We start from the raw sequence: 22418 nt of genomic DNA, 5'->3' as shown, positions 1-22418 counted from the left end.
CCCTCATCTTCTCTCTCTTGATTTTATCATGGACATCGGTCCCACACGATCAGAATGTGGAGATCTGACACGCTTTTTCACTTTTTTCTATGAACTAGTGCATGTAAAGTCAGTGCATTAAATTCAAATCAGAATGCTTAGAAGAATCATGTTAATGCAACACATAGTTTCCCAGTTACTCTCATATAAATGTATTGCATAGTCTGATATTTCAATCATGTCCAGGGTATATGTTGTTTTGTCAAGGTCCTTTTTTTCCCTTTGCCCTCTGGTTAGAAATGAGTTTTTTCATCAACAGCAGCAGCACTGAGTCATTTCAAATCCATCACTTCAATCTTTCTATCTCAATTCTATTTCAATTTTCCCAATACATAGTTTTTACCTGCCTCTCATCCTTAGAGCACATCACTCTGGAGTGTTTTGTTTGTCCTGCAATGTCTTTTACATGAAATATTTAGCTGAATTCTGTCTGAATTCTTTTTTTATATTTTCTATTAGTGTAATAGTTTTTTTTATTTCTGAAAACGTGTGTCATAGTTATTGGAATCAATGTGCCATTTATTTGCTCTGATTGAAGAATGCAGTTGGAATGAGCTACGTTTTTGCGATTGTGTAAAAGCAAGGCCAAAAAAATGTGCTTTTTTTTGTATTTTTTGTAATGCATTCTGAGGTCTCCAATCTGTCTGTACTGCACAAAACCAAACCCATATGTTGGTGTCAGGCAATTTCATTTGTTGCATGGCTTTTGTTGATGGGTGAATATCATAGTATTGTACCCAATAAGTGTGGGAGTCAAAACAAACAATGCCCATATTCATCTCGGTCATTCCACCATTTTTCCTTTCTTTCTTGACAAAATAGAAGCACTTGGTACAAGGAAGTAGGATACATAGTAGGGTGCTTCTATGAAACTGGGTTCATTTTGGTACCTGGCACTTTGCCTGCTTTTTAGACCCAATAACAGAAGAGAAATTTAGATGTCTTTCCCCCCAGGAGGTACCTAACGATGAGCTCAGATAAATGCAAAAAGGAAATTATGCTCTTGCTCTGAGCCATCCCAAAATTAATGAATTTTTAATAAAATATTGGGGCCAAAAATAGGACCTAAATTGGGACATGAAAAGCTACTTAGGTGTCAGTGCATTTTATCTGGAACACATGGCTGTAAATGGTCTTATATACCACAATAAATAAAGACACTGTGTTAAATTTGTTGATCCCAGTGGTTTTTCTAATCCAGACATGCAGATTTTTCATGAATCTCAGTCTCATTCCAGGTTTCGCGTGTAACCCATCGTGTCCTCTCACGTTACATGTGGAACCTGCCCATTTAAACACATATAAATCGCGAGTGATTTCGCAACAGCGGCCCTTTGTGTGAAACACTCTGCCTTGAATAATTAGTTTGATTCCTAAAATGTACCTGTGAGAAAATAAAAAGATATTCAAAAAAATAGTGCGTGATTTTCGTGTCCTTTTTACTGTGTTACATGCAGAATTTTGTATAGAAATAAAATAAAAACGTGTTTCATCTGAAAAATAGTTCCTCTTTTATCTCAGTAAATATTTATTTTTGAAATAGACCCAAAGTGCTTCCAAACTTACTTCATAACATTAGTCTACATCTTGTTCAAATTTTTAGCTCCCATATCCTGTTTTTAGGGACCAGTTTCATAGAGGCACCCAGTATGATTCAAAGATAACCAGACAGAGAAATACCTGCATTTATTTTTTACCTCACGTTACATCACTCAGACATCCCACATTTCAGTTCTGGGGATGTTAAAATAACACGCGTGCTTCCTCACTCTAAAATGTCAAACTCAGATGTTACCCAGACCTGAAGGCGTGGATTTCTAAGCTCTACACGGTTTCTCTGCTGCCTCTGGGTGTAGTGTAGAGGTGTGGGTGTGACACCGGATGACAGCTACATGCATCTACTGTAGCCTGTATTTGGCAGCTGCTGCATAATTCACACATGGAAAACACACACACTCTCACACATCACTACATCAATCTCCTTTGACATAATAGCCGTGCTTGTCACCATGGTAACACCCTAACACTACAGCTGTCTGACTAAAGACTGACTTTAGACAGGAGTAGCTGTGATTTGTTCGGAGGTTCACACCTGCACGCAAATGTGAATATGTACACAACTACAACCGCCAATCTCCCGCTGAGCTTTTCACACCTACGGGTCCATCATTTTTACCAGACATTCTGTGTAATGATCCATTTTCATCCACAGAGGAAAGGCATGAAGGTTACTCCATGGAATGAAAAATATGCTTAAAACGGTCCTGAAACCATCAGACACTCTTGTCTTGTCTCATCTTTTCTGTGAATGTTACTGATGATATAATCTTTTAAGGTTAGCCTAAGGCAGGGGTGTCAAACTCTTTTTCTACCGGGGGCCACATTCAGCCCAATTTAATCTGAAGTGGGCCGGACCAGTAAAATAATAGCATGATAGCCAATAAATAATGGCAACTCCAAATTGTTTTAGTGCAAAAAATAATATTCAATTATGCCAATATTTACATTACAAACTATCCAGACAAAAAGAATGTGAATAACTTGAAAAAAAATGGAATTTGTTAAGAAATATAAGTACAATTTTATCAATATTATGCCTCGATGTATCATTTATACATTTGCATTACAGATCAGATCTACAAAGGCACAAAACATTTAGTAACAGGCAGAATATTGATAAAATTCCACTTAATTTTCTTCAGACATTTCAGGTTGTTCATATTTCTTCAAGTTATTCACATTTTAAAGGATAGTTTGTTAATGTAAACATTTTGATAATTTATGTTTTTTGCACTAACTCAAAGAGAAAAAATAGGTGTTGTCATTATTTATAGGTTATTATGATATTATTTTTGAGTTTGATGCCCTGACTTGCACTTTGAAAATTCATCCCACCCATCCCAGACCCTTTGGCCGGTTTTGGCCCCCGGGCCGCATGTTTGACACCTGTGGCCTAAGGTATGTTCTGTTGATTGGCATTTTGTGGAGCATTTCCACATTTTAAACAGGTTTGAAATGATCTGGTGGGAGATGGGAATGGGAGATTGATTGTAATGTGTGACAACCCAATTACCTAAACTGGTAAACCTCCTCTTGCTTCAGGTCAAAGCACCAAAAAAAAGAAAAAGAATGAAATGAACATGTTTGTGGTGGCACAAAATCAATGCAGCTGTCATGGAAGAAGACAGAAATAGAAGTGAAATTATACAAAAAAACAAAAAATAAAAATGGAAGTTCTGAAGTACAACAATGTGTTTTTGATGACAATGAGACATGTCTGAATGTGATAATCCACTGCTTTAAACTGGGTACGTTTGATTGAATTGATATATTCAGTATCTGGGTCCACAGTTCAATAAGAAAAGCTACTGATTATTCAAAATTAATCAAAAAGAGAAGAATGTAATCCTTTGGGGGAAAAGTCTTAGCTGTAACAATATGTCACATAATTCTCAGTTCTCATTTCAGAGAAAGCCAGGCAGAAAGACATCATAGAGACTGCATAATCCACCTTTGTAGCAGTGTTTGCAATGGGGACTTTAAGAAATTCATTATATTGCTAATTTTAGAATGAAATGCCTTCTGTATGCAACTAAATACCATCTCAGTGTGATAATGAGTCACACTTTAATAGTGAGCACTTCATTTTAAAGTAATAAGACTGACAAGACAAGACTGGAAGAGAGAAAACCAGACAAAGCAAATGAGAACCACGTCATCACCCTTAAGAATACCCAGACATTTATTCATTTCCCAGCCTTATCACTATTTATTTAATAGAAGGTAGCTACTAAGAAGAGTAATGGTCCATGCCTTTCTTATCTCAGTGTTTTTCAATTCTGACTTTTATTCAAATTGCTGCTGCAGTTGGTTTACCTGAGCTCTTCATTTATTAGTCTCAGTATCAGAACAATCTCACTGCAGCTGCAACAAACACTGGCATATTACCGGTCAGTACCAGTGTCATAAATGCCATCATCATCTACCTCCTACTTAACCCTTTCATGCATGAATTATGGAAAAAAAGTATCTAGATTTTTTTTATTACTCAAAATTAGGCTAAAGTTGAAATGCATTTTGAATTTTTTTTTTTTTTTTTTTTTTTTTTTTTTTTTTCAAATATAGTTTTTTTAAGAAGATATTTAACCTCCTGAGACCCAGGAAAGTACAAGTTTTAGCTTTTTTTAAATTTAAATAATTGTCCATATTGGAAATACCATGATGCACCAGTTTTTTCAGATGCATTTTTTAAATCACTTTTATGGAATGTCCTTTGCGTTGGACAGGTTTTTTTTGTTTGTTTGTTTGTTTGTTTGTTTGTTTGTTTTGTTTTGGGTTTTTTTATGAAGCTGTGAAACTCTTGGACAGAAAACCCATAGCTGGGTCTTAGGAAGTTAACTTTATGAGATCACAGAGCAGTCCAGATTCTACAACTAACATGATACTTTTTTTCATTGTATTTCTTAGGGTCTATAGAGACTGCACCCATGTGGTTTGGAGAATATTGCCTTTATAACCCTTTGGGAAGTGACCTTAAACTATGTGTCCACAGATGTGGATGTCATGCATGAAAGGGTTAATATGGGTGCTTCCCTGAAACTGGTCCCTAAAAACAGGACAGAGGGGCTAAAAATTCAAACCAGATGTAAGAGTAATGTTATGAAGCAAGTTTGGAAGCACTTTGGGTCTATTTTAAAAAGAAATATTTACTGAGATAAAAGACAAACTATTTTTCAGATAAAACACATTTTTTATTTTTTTTAATATTATTTTATACAAAAATCTGCATGTAACACAGTAAAAAAGGACATGAAAATTACTGCCATTATTATTTTTTTTTATATCTTTTTATTCAGTCTCAGTTACATTTTGAGAATCTAAATAATTATGCAAGGCAGAGTGTTTCACAAAAATAACCGCTATTGCAAGATCACTCACAGTTTATTTGTGTTTAAATGGGCAGGTTCTGCGTGTAACATGAGTGGACACGATGGGTTACACACGAAACCTGGAATGAGACTGAGATTCATGAAAAACCCATGTCTAGATTAGAAAAACCACTACGACAGACAAATTTAGCACAGTGTATTTATTTACAGCCCTTTTTTCAAGATAAGATGCACTGTCACCTAAAGAGTTTTCCCTGTCCCTGTTTTTGTCCTATTTTTGGCCCCAATATTTGATCCAAAATTCATTAATTTTGGGATGGCTCAGAGCAAGAGTATAATTTTTTTTGCATTTATCTGAGGTCATCATTAGTTTCATCCTGGGGGGATATATCTCTACATTTCTCTTTTATTATTGGGCTTAAAAAAGCTGGCAAAGTGCCAGGTACAAGACATTTTTATTTAGGAAAGCTTTTGGTTGATGGATTTATCCTTTTTATTTATTTCATGAAATTTTTCTTATGTTGTTTAATTGCACCCATTTTATGTATAGCACTTTGTGATTTTTATCTGTGAAAAGCGCTTTATAAATAAACTTTGCTTACTTACTAACTATAAAAATGAACCCGGTTTCATAGAAGCACCCACATACACACCAGGATCTGCGCAAAATGTTTTTGTTACGATTTGCTCGTCCATTTGTTTTTCATATGTGCATGTTGCAGGCTCTTAGATTCAGAGAGGATTACACAAGACCTGGCAAAATGACAATGACATAAAATATGAATACTGAGTTCACTATAAATAGATAGAATTACTGAATGACTACCTTTCAGATGGAATATGTTACAGTACAGTTATCTCTCTCTTCTAGATATTATGTCTTTTGTAAAAGAGAAATTCATTCCATGCCGCTTATGCCTTATAATAAGCTGCTGTGTGTAATGCAGATTGGTGTCTGTGAAATAAAAAGGTCCATGAAAACAACATCCTTCTGTCACCAATTGAATATGATTGTATAATACAGATGAAAGAGCTTTGTGGTAGTTCTGTTTTAGCCGAAGTAAAATATTTGCCATTATAAATAATGAGTGAGGTTTCAAATAACAACATAATAATTAGTCAAGGTGATACATGTCCGATTTGAAGCGATCAGATTTGTTCAACATTTCATAAAGCATGAATCTTGACACTGATACAGTTTGAAGGCTGTGTACAAGAAAAAAAAGCAAAAGAAAAAAAAACCATTTTACTTTTGCAGTAAGGTTTGTTGATATTCTCTATTAACAAACTGGTGATGTTTGCTGACCAACGTGTTCAGTGACTGGTTACCATAAAATCAAAGTAAAGTAACACATACATATAATACATAAAGGATCCATAAAAAGAAACAAAATAAACACATTAAATATAATCTCTGTTGCATGTTGTATAGCATTTTTAAAGCTTATCTTTGCTTATTAACTCAGCCAATACAATGACTGTAGAGTTCAATGGTTAATATGACCATAGAAACTAATTATAACACTCATTTATTTTTGTTTTTGACAGTTTATATGATGCCTCATAAACATAACAATAAATTTCACCTACTCTGTATTGTCATGTTTGGCTCAAGAGACATGATTCAGTTAAAGTAAATCATTTATCAAAGTAAAATAGCTGCCTCAATGCTTTTTCACAACGACTCCATTTTGAACAATTTTCACGGCTCTGAAGTTTATTCATGATTTTATTAAAAAAAAAAAAAAAAAAGAGAAAGAAAGAAAGAAAGAAAGAAAGAAAGAAAAAAATACATGTCATTGGAACTAAAAGCAATAACCTGGGACTCAGAAGACTGATTTTTTATCATTTTCAATAATCAACATTGTGGAGTGATATGAAAAGGCTTTATTGAATGAAATGAATGTTATATAAAAAGGCACAAGAGATATGAACAGTGGGGGAGTTATCAAAGGTTCATAGAGTCCACAGTTTCATTTCAACCAAAGCGCTTGATGTAATGTTACATATTCTGTCAAACAAACCCTGAACTCTGGTTTATTGTAGTCTAAATAACTATAATATCCACATGAATTCACAAGACGAGATTTTAGTCTGCATTGCCTTAATTACAGTAGAAGTCCATGGCCTGCAAGACAAGCAAAAACATAATACTGTAAATAAACTATGTTGCATATTGTGTGTAACCTATTACAACAGAAAGTAAGTCAATAATGGAAACATGTGCAACACATCCCAAACACTTCCACTGAAAGAGATGAAGTTGTGAATAAACTCACAGTTGTGGGGATCTTAACGGTGGCATCCTGAAACTTGTGTGTCTCCTTCACCATAGTTGCAGGGAAGTATCCAATGACGCCCATCTGGTCCACATATCGGTCGCTGTAAACCTGCCAGTAAAAATAACATTGTCATGCTGACTCATTAACCCATAAAGACCCAAACATCCACTGGAGAACAAAATTATTTACTAAGATAAAAGTTTAAAAAAAAACTGTTGATCCATTAATCCTATCAATTATTGTAAATAACTGGTGTAAAAGGCAGTTTGTCATCTTTTCATGGTCATCAAATATGACCCATTTGGATGTTCAGAGGCTCCGTAGTTACCGTGGAAACATGTCATCTTCTACAACATTGATTCATCAGTAAAACCCATGAAGTTTTTATCAATGACAGTCAATGGAGACACTTGTTTTCATATTCAGTTAATGATATATTTTACTGAAAAAGTCACTTCTTTCTTCATTTTCTCTGTTTTTGATAAAATAACATTCAACTTTTATTTGTGTTTTTATGGACATCAATAATGTTCTGTAAATTAAATATAGGAAAATACCTGATTTTCACTTAAGAATGCAAAATACTGAGCATAATATTACAATACATGGTGATAAATTACTTAAGAAAGGTTAAAAGTTGTGGAAAAAATTATTTGGGAACTGCCACAAAAGTAGCACTGGGTCTTTCTGGGTTCAAATGAGTATGATTTTATATATTATTATTATTATTATTTTTTTTTTTTTTTTTTTTTTTAATAAATTGTACCATGGCACAAAGATCAGTATAGATCCTTTAATAGCCATTTGTCACTAGTTTCTGTGTGTGCATTGGTACTACTGAACAACATGTAATAAATGAAGACGTACACTTCCAGACCAGAATACTCCAGCACCCTCCTCTGGTACGAGTTTAGAATACACATAGACTGTCTGACCCCTCCTGATGTTGATAAATCTGCAGTCAGGAGCCAAGAAGTCATCCAATGCTGTGGCCATGGACAGAGCATCTAATAAAGTACAGAAGAAAACAGGCAAAGCAAATGTTGAAATTAAAACATTTTGCAAACAGAATCAGGCATATACAGTGTATTCATATCATGATTTCAATCCCAGTAGTTTCCAAATGCTGCATACACAGTACCACGCCTCTCCTGACTTACACGAGCATTCTGCATCTCCACAATTCTTGTTGTCCGCCAGTTTATCCATGAGGACGGCCTTCGAGGTCGGGTGAAATAGTCCCATGCAGAGCAGAATCACCAATGGATAACTCATTTTGAGCGAAGTGCAAAACAAAGGGGAAGTTGTGTATGTGTGCAGATGTGAATGTGGCTATTTGAAGAAACTTTGGGGTGAAAAAATCTCAAAACACTTCTGTCAGCCAGGGAAGAAGGGGTTGAGCCATTACATCACAAACCAGTTGTCCAATCAGAGTTGAGTTTCTGCACTGTTCTGTAACTATTAATTTGCCACAGGGGAGCTGTAGACTGACTTTACAGGAACAGGGCAGTCATGGTTAATGTCAACTGGTTCTTATGAGCTTCAAGTATGAAGTTCTGATGCAAAGACAGGCCTGTTAGTAATCATACTCTACAGGTTTATGAACATGTACTAATGCAAGAAGTGGTATAATGAGAAGATTATTACTACTATCAACAATTCATAAAGTAACACAGTAACTAAAGAGTGGCTTGAATTACTCGGCTGTGGAGATGAAAAGAAAAAAGTGAGTATTGTACATCATAAATATAGTGGATAGAGTTGAAACTTTAACTTTAAACTTTAAAATTTATTTAACAAGGCAAAATGACTATTGAGATTAACCTATAAAGACCCAAAAATCCACCGTCGACCAAAAGCATCGAATGATCTAAATTGTTAAATACCTGTTGATCCACTAATCCTATCAATACATGTAAATAATTGGTGTAAAATGCAGTTTCTCATCTTTTCATGGTCATCAGATTTGACCCATTTGGACGTTCAGAGGCTCCGTAGTTACAGTGGAAACACCATCATCCTCTACAACATTGATTCACCAGTAAAACCCATGGAGTTGGATCAATGACAATGGATGGACACACTGGGTTTACTCTCAGTTATTGATATTTTTATTGAAAAAGTCAGTTTTTCATCAGTTTTCTCTGTTTTTTTATATAATAAGCCTTAACTTTAATATGAGCTTTTATGAACATATACATGATCGGTACATTAAGTATAGGAAAATACCTGATTTTCATTGAAAAAATGCTAAATACAGATGATAGTATTTCAACAAATAGGGATAAATCACTTGCGAAAGGTAAAATAGACAGAAAAAATAATTACCTCCGCCAAGGAGGTTATGTTTTTGCCAGGGTTTGTTTGTTTGTTTGTTTGTCTGTCCGTTAGTGTGCAACATAACTCAAAAAGTTATGGACAGATTTGGATGAAATTTTCAGGGTTTGTTGGAAATGGGATAATGAAGAAATGATTAAATTTTGGTGGTGATCGGGGGTGGGGGGCCCACGGGGGGCACCACTGATCAGCCTTGGTGGAGGTCTGCGCTCTCCGAGTGCTTCTAGTTTGGGAAGTGACACAAAAGTAGCACTAGGTCTTTATGTGTTAAAAATAACTATTGCCAAAGTGTCCTGGCAAAGACAGCAGCAGCATAAGGTAACAGAAGGACAGAAACTTCAGCCATACATTCACAAAAAATATACATAGAAAATATTATCAATGATTTAAAAGGTACAAAAAGTATCCAAAAAGCATCTCCAAATAGAAGAATTCAATTAGTCAGAAAAACATCTATATTTATCATTTTTCCATGTATTTACATTTCAGTCTGCAAAAAGATCTGGTCATCCAAGTCAATTGTATGAAACACAATGAAGATGGAGTGTTTTGAGTTACAAACCTTAAAGTGCTAGAGTGATATACAGTATCAAGAACATGTGAGCATTGGGATGAAACATTCATGTGAATATTACCCTATGGTCCAGCACAGACATGAAACTAGCACTAACTACTGTCTTTAAAGCATCAAAAGAAATGCAAGATTTGATCCTGAAATAAAAGCTCTGTTTTTCCTCAGTCTCTTTAAAAGTTAGTGAATGTGTAGAGTGAGGGACAGTGAATCATCTCAGAAATTACCAAGATATCTGTACTGAAATACCTGTTATGTGTGAAGGCTCTGAGAGGTAGTAATTAAAGGAAGGTCTAACTTCACAGCTAGATGTTAAGAAGGTTTTCTCTGTGTTAAGTGGTGCATGTAAATCGGTTAATTCTAAATGACAGAATGCAGTTATCTGTTAATGGAATCTCCATTAACAAGATAATGAAGATTCCGGTGCTAGAAAATGTATACAGCATAACTTCTGTGTTTCTTATGAAGAACTGGTTCAAGTAAAACTAACCAGAGTGTTCTGTTGAAGTTACTATTGTCAAACTCATCCATTCAAAACAAACACAGTCAAAAAAGTTTGTTTTTAACCAAGCAGTAAAATGTAGATTATTCAGATTCATAATGAACTCAATTTGCCCCAATGTAGTTGCAACTTTTTAAGTATTATTTACACTAAAAGTAAAGCTTGAATCTTGGACGCTTTGGGCTCCAGTGACATGTTCTTTCACCTGACTGATGATGGCACTGTTGGCCAGTTCTCAGAGCTCATACTGTGCTCTCATTCTGTGCTTCTACTAGTCCTATGGCTGTACAGCCCTTTTTATATTTATACTTCTGAATTCTGGACTAGAAAAAAAATGTTTATATCTTTAGGTAGAGGAAGTTTACTGATTTTATACTTTCCACCATACAGGAAAGATAGAGGAAATTTCACATTAGTCAAGTTTTCCCATGCATTTTTATTCCATATATCTGACAGCTAGTTGCTCGTTACTTTTTTTTTTTTTTTTTTTACAAAGAACTGATACTACTACTACTACTACTACTACTACTACTACTGCTACAACTACTACTACTACTACTACTACTACTAATAATAATAATAATAATAATAAGACGAAGAAGAAGAAGATATGATGCAATATTATACTAACAATGTACCCAGTAACATACAAAATATATAAACTAGGCTACAAGACAACTAGAATAGATAAAAAATTAAACAATTAAAAATGCTCCTACACATATTATGTGATAATACAACACTTTGAAAAGAGCCATTCTACATAATTTACCTCTGATACGTTAAATGTTTCAATGTTTTGCTGAAAATACTTCTCTACTTTTAGTTATGTGACAGTCAAACTAAAAAAAAAAAAAAAAAAAATCAAATTTAATCATTAATGCAGTTCACTATCCTTTATGAATACACGCAGTCTCACAGCACCAAACTAAAGCTAAAATCCCTTTAAATGACATATGATGTAATGACAGTTTTCAATCTTCTTGCATCAGCTTTTATGCAGATTTCCTTGGGTCCCTGTGTGTAAACAACTGTAATTATTTCCTTTTTCGGCTGATGCAAAGCGCTGCAAAATGCTGTGTCTGTGTGCGCTCGATGGTAAGACCTTTGCAGCTGGATGGACGGTGTCTAAAAAGCACTACGGCATAAAGGAGGCTGTCATGCCCCCCGCTCGTCGGTGCTGTCCAGGATAACAAAAGAAGCGCATTATTTGACATTTCGCTCTGTGACGTATGTCCCATGTAAACTCAAAACGACTGTCTCGGACGGTGCTGTTATTGTTGGGTTTGAAGTGTCGGGGGGGTTGGTGGCGCTTTGTTTTTATTTTGGGGGGCCGTGGGCTACTACCAGCAAGCCAAGGGCGCAAAACTACAAGCGGTCGCATGCCTGTTTCAGTACAGTAATATTGTTTCTATCCAGGTAGTGGTAAGCGAACAAGTTAGGTCCCAAAGTAGCTGATGGATGCGCGGGTATCTGAATTATTTGGCTCAGGAAATGGACACTGCTCTGGATCTCAAGGTGTTGCCCTCAACGGGAAGCCGGGAAACGGGCATGGGCTACCCCCTAAAAAAGCCAGTACAAAGAACAACAAAAAAGCAAAGGCTCGGTCCTCTCGCAGCTTCAAACCAAGCAATAACACCCCGTATCTACCTCCGGAGGTAAGCCTGAAAAGAAACGCGTAGCACAACAGTGTAGCAGAGTAAGCTAACACTATTAAGGTTAGCCACAAACTTTAAGTTAGTGTGTTTAGTGTGGGAGGTGAGGGTTTACATTTGTAGTTCAGAAATATTAGCATTTCCGGTCTGTTCGCTGTCTAAGCTGACTTTTCTTGTGCTGTGAACCTCCTTTCAAGTGACACGTAGCCAGTCGACAAACACGAAAAATGAATGAGGGCGATGTACTTGGACACCATAACTTAGCCCCACAGTCTGTATAATTATATTTTTCCGTACATAAAACTCTCCTACATTCAAACAGGGTTTAATGTAGCCTAGTAGCTTAGTATTGTTTTTGCTAGCTAGAAGAGGACAGACAGCTGTGTTTGTAAATATCTAACAGGGGGCGGGGGGGATCGACCTACAACTAAAGCTGCCTGACATTCACAGAGGGAGGGAATGGGTAATGACATGTTAACGACAAAAAGGGATTGTGTGAGCACACAGTAATGACAATAATGGTCGTTTGTGGAGATCTACTCATTTATACTTGCTAGAGGTCAAAATAGCCACTAGCTAGCTCATTAAACAGCACAGGAATGTGAAGTACACCAAACTATCATACAGCAAATTATTAGCTGTAATAACAGCTTACTTAGTTCTTACTACAGCTATTGATACAGGAACTTGTAATTTAATGAGTAAGATTATTTTTTTTAAAAACTAGTTTATAATTTAGAGCTATTATCATAGCATTGTTGTTGGCCACAGGGCAAGTCTCAACATATTCCATGTTCTCAATTGTTGTCAGAGTTGACAGGTTCTACATAGTCCAATGGACTGCAGCAGCACTATTGTACTTTAATATGTGACATTTCTGAACTTGGAGAAGGAAAGGCTTGTGTGAATCAGCTCTTACACCACTTACTAGGAATAATAAGACATTAAAGTAGCTGTGTGTTAATGCAGGTTTTGTTGTTACTGAGTTTGTAAAGCTCTCAGTCAGTGAGTTCCTATTCACAGTAGTACACCGATGGCTCTTTCAGGCAGATTGCTTTTCTTTGTGTCTTTTAACAAATCAATAGACTGTTGTTTCACTTCTGTACAGCATGACAGCTGTTGTTCCTGTTCAGTCTGCCTGACTCTTTGACTCTATATCTCTCTTAGGCTGAAGAGGGAAATATAGAGTACAAGGTATGTAAATAAGCCGTCCTCCAAGGATCCTGTTTTGTTTAAAAGAGCATAGGCCTATATTTTCCATACAATCGAGGGGGACTATTGTTTGTTTGTAGTTTATATGACAAAAATCTAATCTCATGGCTAAATGGCTATATCAACATGTTCGTACATGTGTTTTGAAGAAGCATCTTATGTGATAAACAAATATATAATGTTAATTTTTATATACAAATTCACCTTGATATCACTGTTAAACTGGGCTAGTGATCATCAAAATGCAACATACCATCTTTAAATGTGTATCTTCCCACAGTACTTACACTATATGTAATGTTTATGTCTAGTTGAAGCTGGTGAACCCAACACAATATCGTTTTGAGCATTTGGCAACACAAATGAAGTGGCGTCTTCAGGAGGGTCGAGGTGAGGCTGTCTATCAGATTGGTGTTGAAGATAATGGCATGCTGGTGGGATTATCAGAGGAAGATATGAGGGCATCATTAAAGACCCTCCATCGACTGGCAGAGAAGTAATTTATTTTCCTAATGTACTTTTATTTCAGCTTTGCTGTGTTAAGAATATGTGACAGTAGCTTAGATTAACTTATTCTCTACCTCTAACAGAATTGTAAAATAAAAAATTTCCATATTTTTTGTTTTGGTGACAGAGTTGGAGCTGACATTACTGTCCTCAGACAAAGGGAGGTCGATTATGACTCTGATGTGCCTCGTAACATTGCTGAAGTTCTCATTCGCAAGGTGCCAGATGACCAGCAGGTCGGTAACGCCACAGTGAAGGCTTGGTGTTTTTTGAGTTTTGTTGTTGTGTTATTGATACTTCTTTTCAGCTCTTAAAAGTTTAATTTTTAATCCTGTTTTATTTATGCATTTGTCTGGCAGTTCTTGGACCTGCGAGTAGCTGTGCTGGGTAATGTGGACTCAGGAAAGTCCACTCTGTTAGGTGTTTTGACACAGGGTGAGCTGGACAATGGACGGGGACGGGCAAGGCTCAACCTTTTCAGACATCTCCATGAGATTCAGACCGGACGCACATCAAGCATTAGCTTTGAGATCCTTGGCTTTAACAGTAAAGGAGAGGTGAGAAACTCTACAACATTGTAACAGTAACACAGTTACAGTATTCACACACATACCTTTCAATTTAAATACACTGTTTTGCTTTTGTAATGAAGTCCTTAACACTAAAACTCTCATTTTATAGGTTGTAAATTACAGTGAATCTCGGACAGCAGAGGAGATTTGTGAGAGTGCCTCAAAAATGATCACATTCATTGATCTGGCTGGTCACCACAAATACCTGAAGACAACCATCTTTGGCCTCACCAGCTACTGTCCTGATTTTGCTATGTTGGTCGTCAGTGCAAATACAGGAATTGGTGAGAATCATTTCATATTTGGTTTTACTATAAAAAAAGTCAACTTGATTTTTGCCTCTGTGTACACCGTGTTCAAACAGCCAAGTCATTGACAGTTGCAGGGACAGTCTGACTCACAGAGTTAGAGTATGTTTGTGTACACCCCACCCCCCTCACTGTAGTGGATTTAACCAGCTGTGACTTAGTACTTGTGATATCTGAGCTTATGTAACAAACCAGCCGCCCTGACACAACCGCCAGGCCCCCCTCCTTCTTGTCCCCACTTGCCACTACTAGTCCCAGAATATCTCACATTCTATTCATTCATGTTGCAGTCCTCTGACCTACCAGATGTAGCCTTCTGTCGGTACTGTCGAGATTCTGTAAAGCTGACACCTGCCTGGGTCAGTAACCTAAAACTGTTGTTAGTAACAGTGCTGACTGTGTAGAAAGAGCAAACACACTTAACCATCGCCACAGACATCCTGACCCAGATAACAGAGAAAAGAAGTATTTTTAAAGTACAGATCAGTTTTGACAAATTTTCGCTCACACAAGTGACCAAACTGAACACAACAGCTGTTGTGTTTTGTGGTTCAGGAAGTTGCCCAAGCACCACAAGTAAACAAAGCTGTGGTAAACAACAACTAAGATTATCCTTTTGCTAACAGTGATACGAAAAAATTATATACATCCAATGAATGTGTTAGAATCTTACACTGTAGCAGAAACACACAAGTTAATTATCAGACTTTAAGAAGTAAATGGAAAAATATTTATAATTTAATCATATTACATGTTAGAAACATTTAAAATAACTTAGCAAATGTTGAGGATTTTGAACTGATCTCAGCTTGACAAATATGTGAATTCAATGTTACAATCATTGGTGGTAAAAGAAAATGTTCTGTCAGAAGTGGGATTCGAACCCACGCCTCCAGGGGAGACTGCGACCTGAACGCAGCGCCTTAGACCGCTCGGCCATCCTGACATACTGATAGGAGTGTTAAGTCTGCCACATGACTGTAAGGAGGAGGGGCTTTGACAGAAACGTTACATGGTCTGTGATAATAATAAACTATGGCATGTGACTATGTGTTTTGGTGGGCTTTTTAAGAAAAAGCTTTAAATAACATAGTTAATAACAAATCTGCAGTTTTTCCATTTGGAAATGTCAAGGAGACATGTAGCTGAAACCTGAACCTTGGAGACAGAACTGTTTACTTAGCACTGAAACTCAGCCTGCTGGCCTTTTGGTGAGCAGGACAAACTATACACAGTTGCTATTAATGTATAGCTGGCAGGTCTCTGGTATTATTTTTAGGTCATTTCAGTCCATTAATTTCACAGATTTTGCAAAAAGGCTTAATAAAAAATGTGACTCAGAATCATAAGCCTTGATTTCTTCCTGTCATAGTTGCATGACTTGATGGAGTAAATAAATGTCAAATCCAAAAAACCCTTAGCAATTGCTGCTCTGTAGAGACAAATATCACAGGTTTCATGCGTATATTTGCGATGTGATATAGTCAGCGTTGTGTGTATGTTTCTGTTTTGATGGTGAAAACAGGAAGGGCTCAGGAATGATGACCACCATAGCTATGCATGAGCAGACAGGGGACATGGTGTCTGCAACCCAAGAGGTGTAGCTTTAATTATGAAACAGAGTAATGGATCTGTGTAATGCATAGGCCTAGTTTTGGGTTGTATCCGTGACGTCAAAAAAACCAAAGGGCAGGTAATCACAGTCTATCACTCTGCTGATGATATTGTAAATACGTCACCTTATCAGATATCCCTAACTTTATGTGGGATAATTGACCTTAATTTTTCTTCATGTAACAGTTCCTTAAATGCAGTCAAAATATCAAACAAGCAGTAAAAAAACATCTGCTGCTCAGCATTTAGAGGTCATGGTATTATGAGCCTCTGTCAACCTGTAAAGAAGGGTTTTGGGTGAATGATACAGAATCCCTCTGTAGTTATGGAGGATAGACATAATCAGGACAAAATCCAGTATGGCTATCGTGCCAGCTTTGTTTATAAAGTAACCTGAGCTTCTATGCATGTCTCCAGGACACTGCTCCTTTGGCCTTTCGCTGGATGCTCTCACTTTCTGGACAACCAAAGCCTTAGTGACATACTTACTAAATATGTCTAGACATATTCTTTGCTATGTTCGTCTGTGACATAACTAATCATGCGTCATGGTAAATCATACCTGATAACCTTATCAGATTAAATGTGATGCACACAGTCTCTTGACCTACAGAGTCATTAAACTGCCTGATAATAGATAAGCAATGATAACTTAAGTCACAATAATCTTTTACAGTAGAGGATGGAAACCTCATCATTAAGAGGAAAAAAAAAATGTTTAAAAACAGGTGTGTATGAAAGGGAAAAAAATGTGTTCACACAAAAATATCCTGGTGCAAACACAAAAAATGTGCATGGATCAAAACTTTGCCTTAAAGTAAATATTCTAAAATGCAAAGTCATATCACTTGCTTTTCTTTGTTTGTGAACTGTAGTGACCACCCCCCTTTTGTATACCATAAGATTTTTCATATCTATTCAAGGCCATGAGTCCTGCAGACTATATTTGCTATCTTGTGTTCATTTAATGTAATTTCCGGTACTTAAGTACTCAAAATGCGTATTATGTTTGTGAAAGCATATTTTGAGGTTTGAGGCAGTGCAGACCCCATTTTAATGCACTGAAATTGACACAACTTAATTCTGCAGCTGTAACCTTGAGTTCTACTTCCTGTCCTTATTTCATTTCAGCTGGTACAACACGTGAGCATCTCGGGCTCGCCATGGCCCTGAAAGTCCCTATCTTCATCGTCATCAGTAAGGTGGACCTATGTACGCGGGCTACCGTGGAGCGCACTGTACGGCAGCTGGAGCGCGTCTTGAAGCAGCCGGGCTGCAACAAGGTTCCCATGGTTGTAGGCAGCACAGATGACGCCGTCACAGCAGCACAGCAGTTTGCCCAGTCACCCAAGTATGAAGCACAAACATATACTTATATACAGGGGTTGGACAAAATAATGGAAACACCTTAAAAAATCAACAAAATATAATTTAATATGGTGTAGATCCGCCTTTTGCAGCAATTACAGCCTCAATTCTCCAAGGTATTGATTCATACAACTTGTGAATTGTTTCCAAAGGAATTTTAAGCCATTCTTCAGTTAGAATACCCTCCAACTCTTTTAGAGACGATGGCGGTGGAAATCGACGTCTTACTTGAATCTCTAAAACTGACCATAAATGCTCAATAATGTTGAGGTCTGGGGACTGTGCCGGCCATATGAGATGCTCAACTTCATTAGAATGTTCCTCATGCCATTCTTTAACAATTCTAGCTGTATGGATTGGGGCATAATCATCTTGAGGTGAAGGTGTTTCCATTATTTTGTCCAACCCCTGTACGTATACAGGCTTGTTTGTCACTAATTGTTTTATAGTCATAATATGTGCATGTCCTGATCATGTGGTTATGGTCTTCATGGCAGCATCACACCGATCTTCACCTTGTCCAGCGTCACTGGAGAGAGTCTGGATTTACTCAAGGTCTTCTTCAACATCATCCCTCCGCTCAGCAACAGCAAAGAGCAAGAGGAGCTAATGCAACAGCTGACTGAGTTTCAGGTAGGTTGGACATGGAAGTCAAAGTATGTCAAAGGGTGTAAGCTCACGAGTTGTTCTATTGATGTAGTAAATATGGAGTTACCTTTGTTCATGGGAGTGACAGAAGTAAATGCTCTGTTTCAGGTGGATGAGATCTACACAGTGCCAGAGGTGGGAACTGTTGTGGGAGGAACTCTGTACAGGTCTGTGTGTGATACTTCTTTCTGTTTTCAGTTGGAATCATTTTTTAAGGAGTATGGGCATTGTCTGATACAATAATCTTTTTGACTGCGCAGTGGTATTTGCCGTGAGGGGGATCACCTTGTAGTAGGACCTACAGATGCGGGCCAGTTCCACAAGTTGACTGTTGGGAGCATCCAGAGGAACCGCTCGGCATGCAGGGTACTCAGAGCAGGCCAGGCTGCTACACTCGCACTGGGCAACTTCGACCGCTCACTTTTGCGCAAGGTGAGAAATTTAATTTAGCACCAGGAAGGCTGTTAATCTGGACTGTTTAGGAAAATACTCATGCTTGAAAAATGCTATGTTAAATTATTATCATCTATCTCTGACTTATTAAGGGTATGGTGATGGTGAGTCCAGAAATGAATCCCACTATCTGCTGGATGTTTGAGGCGGAGATTGTGCTGCTTTTCCATGCCAAGACCTTCCACAAAGGCTTTCAGGTCACTGTGCATATTGGCAATGTGAGGCAGACCGCTATTGTGGAGGCAGTGTACGGCAAGGTGAGAACCAATAAACAACCTATTGCCTTTGGTATGTGGTTCCTAAAAGGACCTACCTTGCAGTGTGTTCTCTTTACCTTATTCTTCCTGTTTCTTTTACCACAGGAGGAGCTGAGGACAGGAGAGAAGGCAGTAGTCTGCTTCAAGTTCATCAAACACCCAGAATACCTAAAAGTGGGAGCTAAGCTGCTCTTCAGAGAAGGTGTAACCAAAGGCATAGGACATGTCACAAAGCTGCAGCCCATTGCTCAGTATGTACCATCCCAAAGTGAGGATGATGAGGCATAGAGCTGGTCCCGGAGACCACATCACAACAAAAAAAAAACCAACCCCGTCCCATCCAAAAACAAGGTGCTTTATGAACATCTTTCTCCTCATTAAGCTTTCTCCAAAGGTCCTCATCCCTGGACAATGTAGTTCTCTCACAATTTTCTTTTGTTCTTTTTCAAAGCCTTCTTGTCACCATCCTCCTTACTTGTACTCTTCAGCCTTTTTCAGAACTGCTAATGTTTGCTTTCTGGTGTTGTGGTTTTAAATGTGAGGCAATTCATGGCACTGATAAAGAGACAACATGCACTTAAGAACATCAACCAAAGTGGAATCGAGTGTTATAAACACATAGGTGCAACACACACAAGTTTACAACTAAATACACTTTGCTGAGATGCGCACACAGCCACGTGCACTGATGTCACTCTTGATACACCTTTAGCAGATGGTTGTTTACAAACCAAGCAGCTGCAAGAATGAAATACGTGAACTTTAACCTGCATCACAAATGCCACTGTTGTCATCACCGCACAGCAGTTTGTCTGTGTTACCAGCACCGTGCCTGTGAGAAAGAGCCTTTGACCTCAGTGTATTTTAATACATAAATTTTATCCTTTTCTATTGAATTAGGTGAGGTCTGAGTAAATTTGTTGTGGGTGGGCACAGTTTTTTTTTTTTTTTTGAAGCTAAATCATCTGGCTTCAGACTCAGATGCTGACAAGGCACTTTATGAGGGTAAAGGAGAACACTGAGGGGTGTGTAAATGGACCCAGTCAGTCTGCTTAGATAACTCACACTGGCAAATTAGCTTGTAGCCGATTTTATTACGTCACGTTTGTCTGTGAGTGTTTTGTTTATGGTTCACAAATAATGCCTCACGATAGCGCAGTGAGACACTGTTTATGATCGTACTGCCTATCTTTCAAGTGCTTTAGTTACTCAGGTCAGTTTAGATTACAGTGTTTAGACAGCATTCCACTCTTCTCACAACTACTCCAGTGGAGGTTTCTGTTGATTTGGGGGATGTGAGGAGAAAAAAAATATCAAGGAGTCTCCCAAAGACATGTTTCTGAATATGCATTTTACAATATGTATGTAAAGCTGCCTCTCTGGAGCGGTCTAAAAGCAGTTCTATGTGAGGTACCTGATGTCGTCTAGTCTTTAAAGTTACTGATGTCACTGACTCTGAAGGGGTCTAACACAGTGCCTAGGGGAGCTACTATTTACCATTACACCCCAGTTGTACAACTTAAGATGGTGCTACTCCACGAAACACCTTTTGCTATTTATGAGACGACTTTAATGAAGAATGTCAATTGCTTCTCTTGTTCAAGGCTGCTGTTGGCCTTAACTGTCCTGTTATTGCATGTCAGCTTGATTTATACATGTTTTCTGACTGACCGTTTTGATAGGACGTGAAATGTTTCGTTGCTCCTTTGTTGTTGCAGTTTGCGCACACTGAAAGAGGGTGAAACTAAAAATGCATTTCAGATGTTATTTCTAAATGTTTTTATAGCCTTTTGGAAGAGTTCTATATCAGATGTTGAAGGTTGATTTTAATGCATCTGAGAAGTATTTTGTAAATTTCTAGTGGTTTCAGAGTTTTAATTCAGACACGTTTTCACCATTGATGTCTTCTTAACAACTCAGACACTTTTTCACTTTTTTGAAACCACAGCTTTAAGATCTTTTTTTTTTCCTTCTTTTAACTGATCATTTAATATTATAATCATTTGGGTGAAATGCAATATTTATGTACAGATCCAATTCATGTATTATGATGTATGAGAATAAAAGTTTTACTTTGTATTCAGTCGTTTTGTATGATTATTTTTCTTGTTACTTAAAGTATCATACAACCTTTTTGTCATGTTTATGGCTCAGAACTGAATTTTACAGGAGTTGTGTATCTTAGTATCACAAGTGTTCCTTATTCTTCTGTATTCAAACACATGCACTCATAACAGGTGAAGAAAAAGTTGAAATAACAGGATGCAAATACTCAGTTTTTACCCCTCAGCCAACTTTAGGCCGAAGGGGTATTGCAATCATTTTTTTCCCATTCAACGACAAAAGCATTATCTGAAGAATGCATTGAGATATCTGCATCGAATTTATACTGTGGATGCATCTTGTCACAGAGCATAAGCCTATTGAAAATAGGTGACCTTGACCTACTTTTTCAAGGTCAAATGGCCTTGTGCAGTTATAATATCTGAGAACTTTTAAATATCAATATGTATGTAATCAGTTTTACACAAAGACAATTTAATGTAAATTATAGGGCAGTAACTTTCAACAGAATCTATTATATATTTGTCCGATGGGTATTAAAAGTGTGCCGCAAGTTATACTTTTGTATGTTACAAGCAACAGATAATGGTTCTATCATTTTTAACCGAATCAAACCATTGTTATGTTCACTTTTATGAATTCCCAGGCACAACATCCAACAGAATATTAAGTCTTGGTGAAGTCTGTGATGAAAGCACCAGTGAACAGTGATCATCGTAGAGCAGTGTTTCTGACAGTCTGAGCCTTATCACTAAGGGGGCCTGTGGGCTGTGTGGGTCAGATTATATGTGGTGCATTCCCCTCATAAACAAAAACACAGGATACAATTTCACAAAATCCTCCCCATTTACAATCATTTTTGTGTTTTCCAGTGGATTAATTTGTCTGTACTAGACTTTTACACAGGAATAACCTTATTCGACCCCTTAACGTTAATTTCATTTGATGCCAAAAAAAGAAAATTCAGCTCATTAGTGCCATCTGGTGGTGTATATATGAAAGTACCTGACCTGTATCGTACAACGTAAAAACAAAGAAGTTCATACATTCTGGCCTCATATTTTTTAATCTGTTTTTATTAAAAGCACCAATTTACTGCAGTGTTCAAATTTATATGTATTTTATCTATACAAATATTAT

General features: G+C 37.2%; 2 protein-coding genes and 1 non-coding gene across 3 annotated transcripts; 1 reads left to right on the top strand and 2 right to left on the bottom strand.

Moving 5' to 3' along the window:
- Positions 1 to 6732: 6732 nt before the first annotated feature.
- On the bottom strand, positions 6733 to 8599 carry LOC115434328 (otoraplin). Its single transcript, XM_030156219.1, has 4 exons — positions 8371 to 8599; positions 8078 to 8217; positions 7208 to 7318; positions 6733 to 7056 (listed from the first exon to the last, which is right to left on the bottom strand). Exons 1-4 carry the CDS (start codon positions 8483 to 8485, stop codon positions 7033 to 7035), a joined length of 390 nt encoding a protein of 129 aa, XP_030012079.1. The 5' UTR covers positions 8486 to 8599; the 3' UTR covers positions 6733 to 7032.
- A 3265-nt stretch (positions 8600 to 11864) lies between these two features.
- gtpbp2a (GTP binding protein 2a) lies at positions 11865 to 20525 on the top strand. Its single transcript, XM_030156372.1, has 12 exons — positions 11865 to 12278; positions 13443 to 13469; positions 13799 to 13983; positions 14122 to 14230; positions 14354 to 14551; positions 14676 to 14850; positions 17620 to 17839; positions 18354 to 18489; positions 18613 to 18671; positions 18765 to 18936; positions 19050 to 19214; positions 19320 to 20525. Exons 1-12 carry the CDS (start codon positions 12078 to 12080, stop codon positions 19500 to 19502), a joined length of 1830 nt encoding a protein of 609 aa, XP_030012232.1. The 5' UTR covers positions 11865 to 12077; the 3' UTR covers positions 19503 to 20525.
- trnal-cag (transfer RNA leucine (anticodon CAG)) lies at positions 15738 to 15820 on the bottom strand. Its single transcript has one exon. It is a non-coding gene; the product is annotated as a tRNA-Leu (tRNA).
- Positions 20526 to 22418: the final 1893 nt, after the last annotated feature.

Source organism: Sphaeramia orbicularis, chromosome 15 (assembly GCF_902148855.1).
Source record: "Sphaeramia orbicularis chromosome 15, fSphaOr1.1, whole genome shotgun sequence".
Lineage (NCBI taxonomy): Eukaryota > Metazoa > Chordata > Actinopteri > Kurtiformes > Apogonidae > Sphaeramia > Sphaeramia orbicularis.
The sequence above is the reverse complement of the archived record's forward strand: the minus strand, read 5'-3'. Positions and strand labels throughout refer to the sequence as shown.

What these genes read in the sequence shown, in the direction of transcription:
- LOC115434328 (XM_030156219.1), bottom strand. Translation starts at nt 8,485, where the DNA reads ATGAGTTATCCATTGGTGATTCTGCTCTGCATGGGACTATTTCACCCG. An exon ending in GAGTATTCTGGTCTGGAAGT is followed by an intron (nt 7,319 to 8,077) that starts GTACGTCTTCAT and finishes TTTTACTGGCAG; the next exon opens with GTTTACAGCGACCGATATGT. An exon ending in CCGTTAAGATCCCCACAACT is followed by an intron (nt 7,057 to 7,207) that starts GTGAGTTTATTC and finishes CTTGTCTTGCAG; the next exon opens with GCCATGGACTTCTACTGTAA.
- gtpbp2a (XM_030156372.1), top strand. Translation starts at nt 12,078, where the DNA reads ATGGATGCGCGGGTATCTGAATTATTTGGCTCAGGAAATGGACACTGC. An exon ending in CCCCGTATCTACCTCCGGAG is followed by an intron (nt 12,279 to 13,442) that starts GTAAGCCTGAAA and finishes TATCTCTCTTAG; the next exon opens with GCTGAAGAGGGAAATATAGA. An exon ending in CAGTGCAAATACAGGAATTG is followed by an intron (nt 14,851 to 17,619) that starts GTGAGAATCATT and finishes ATTTCATTTCAG; the next exon opens with CTGGTACAACACGTGAGCAT.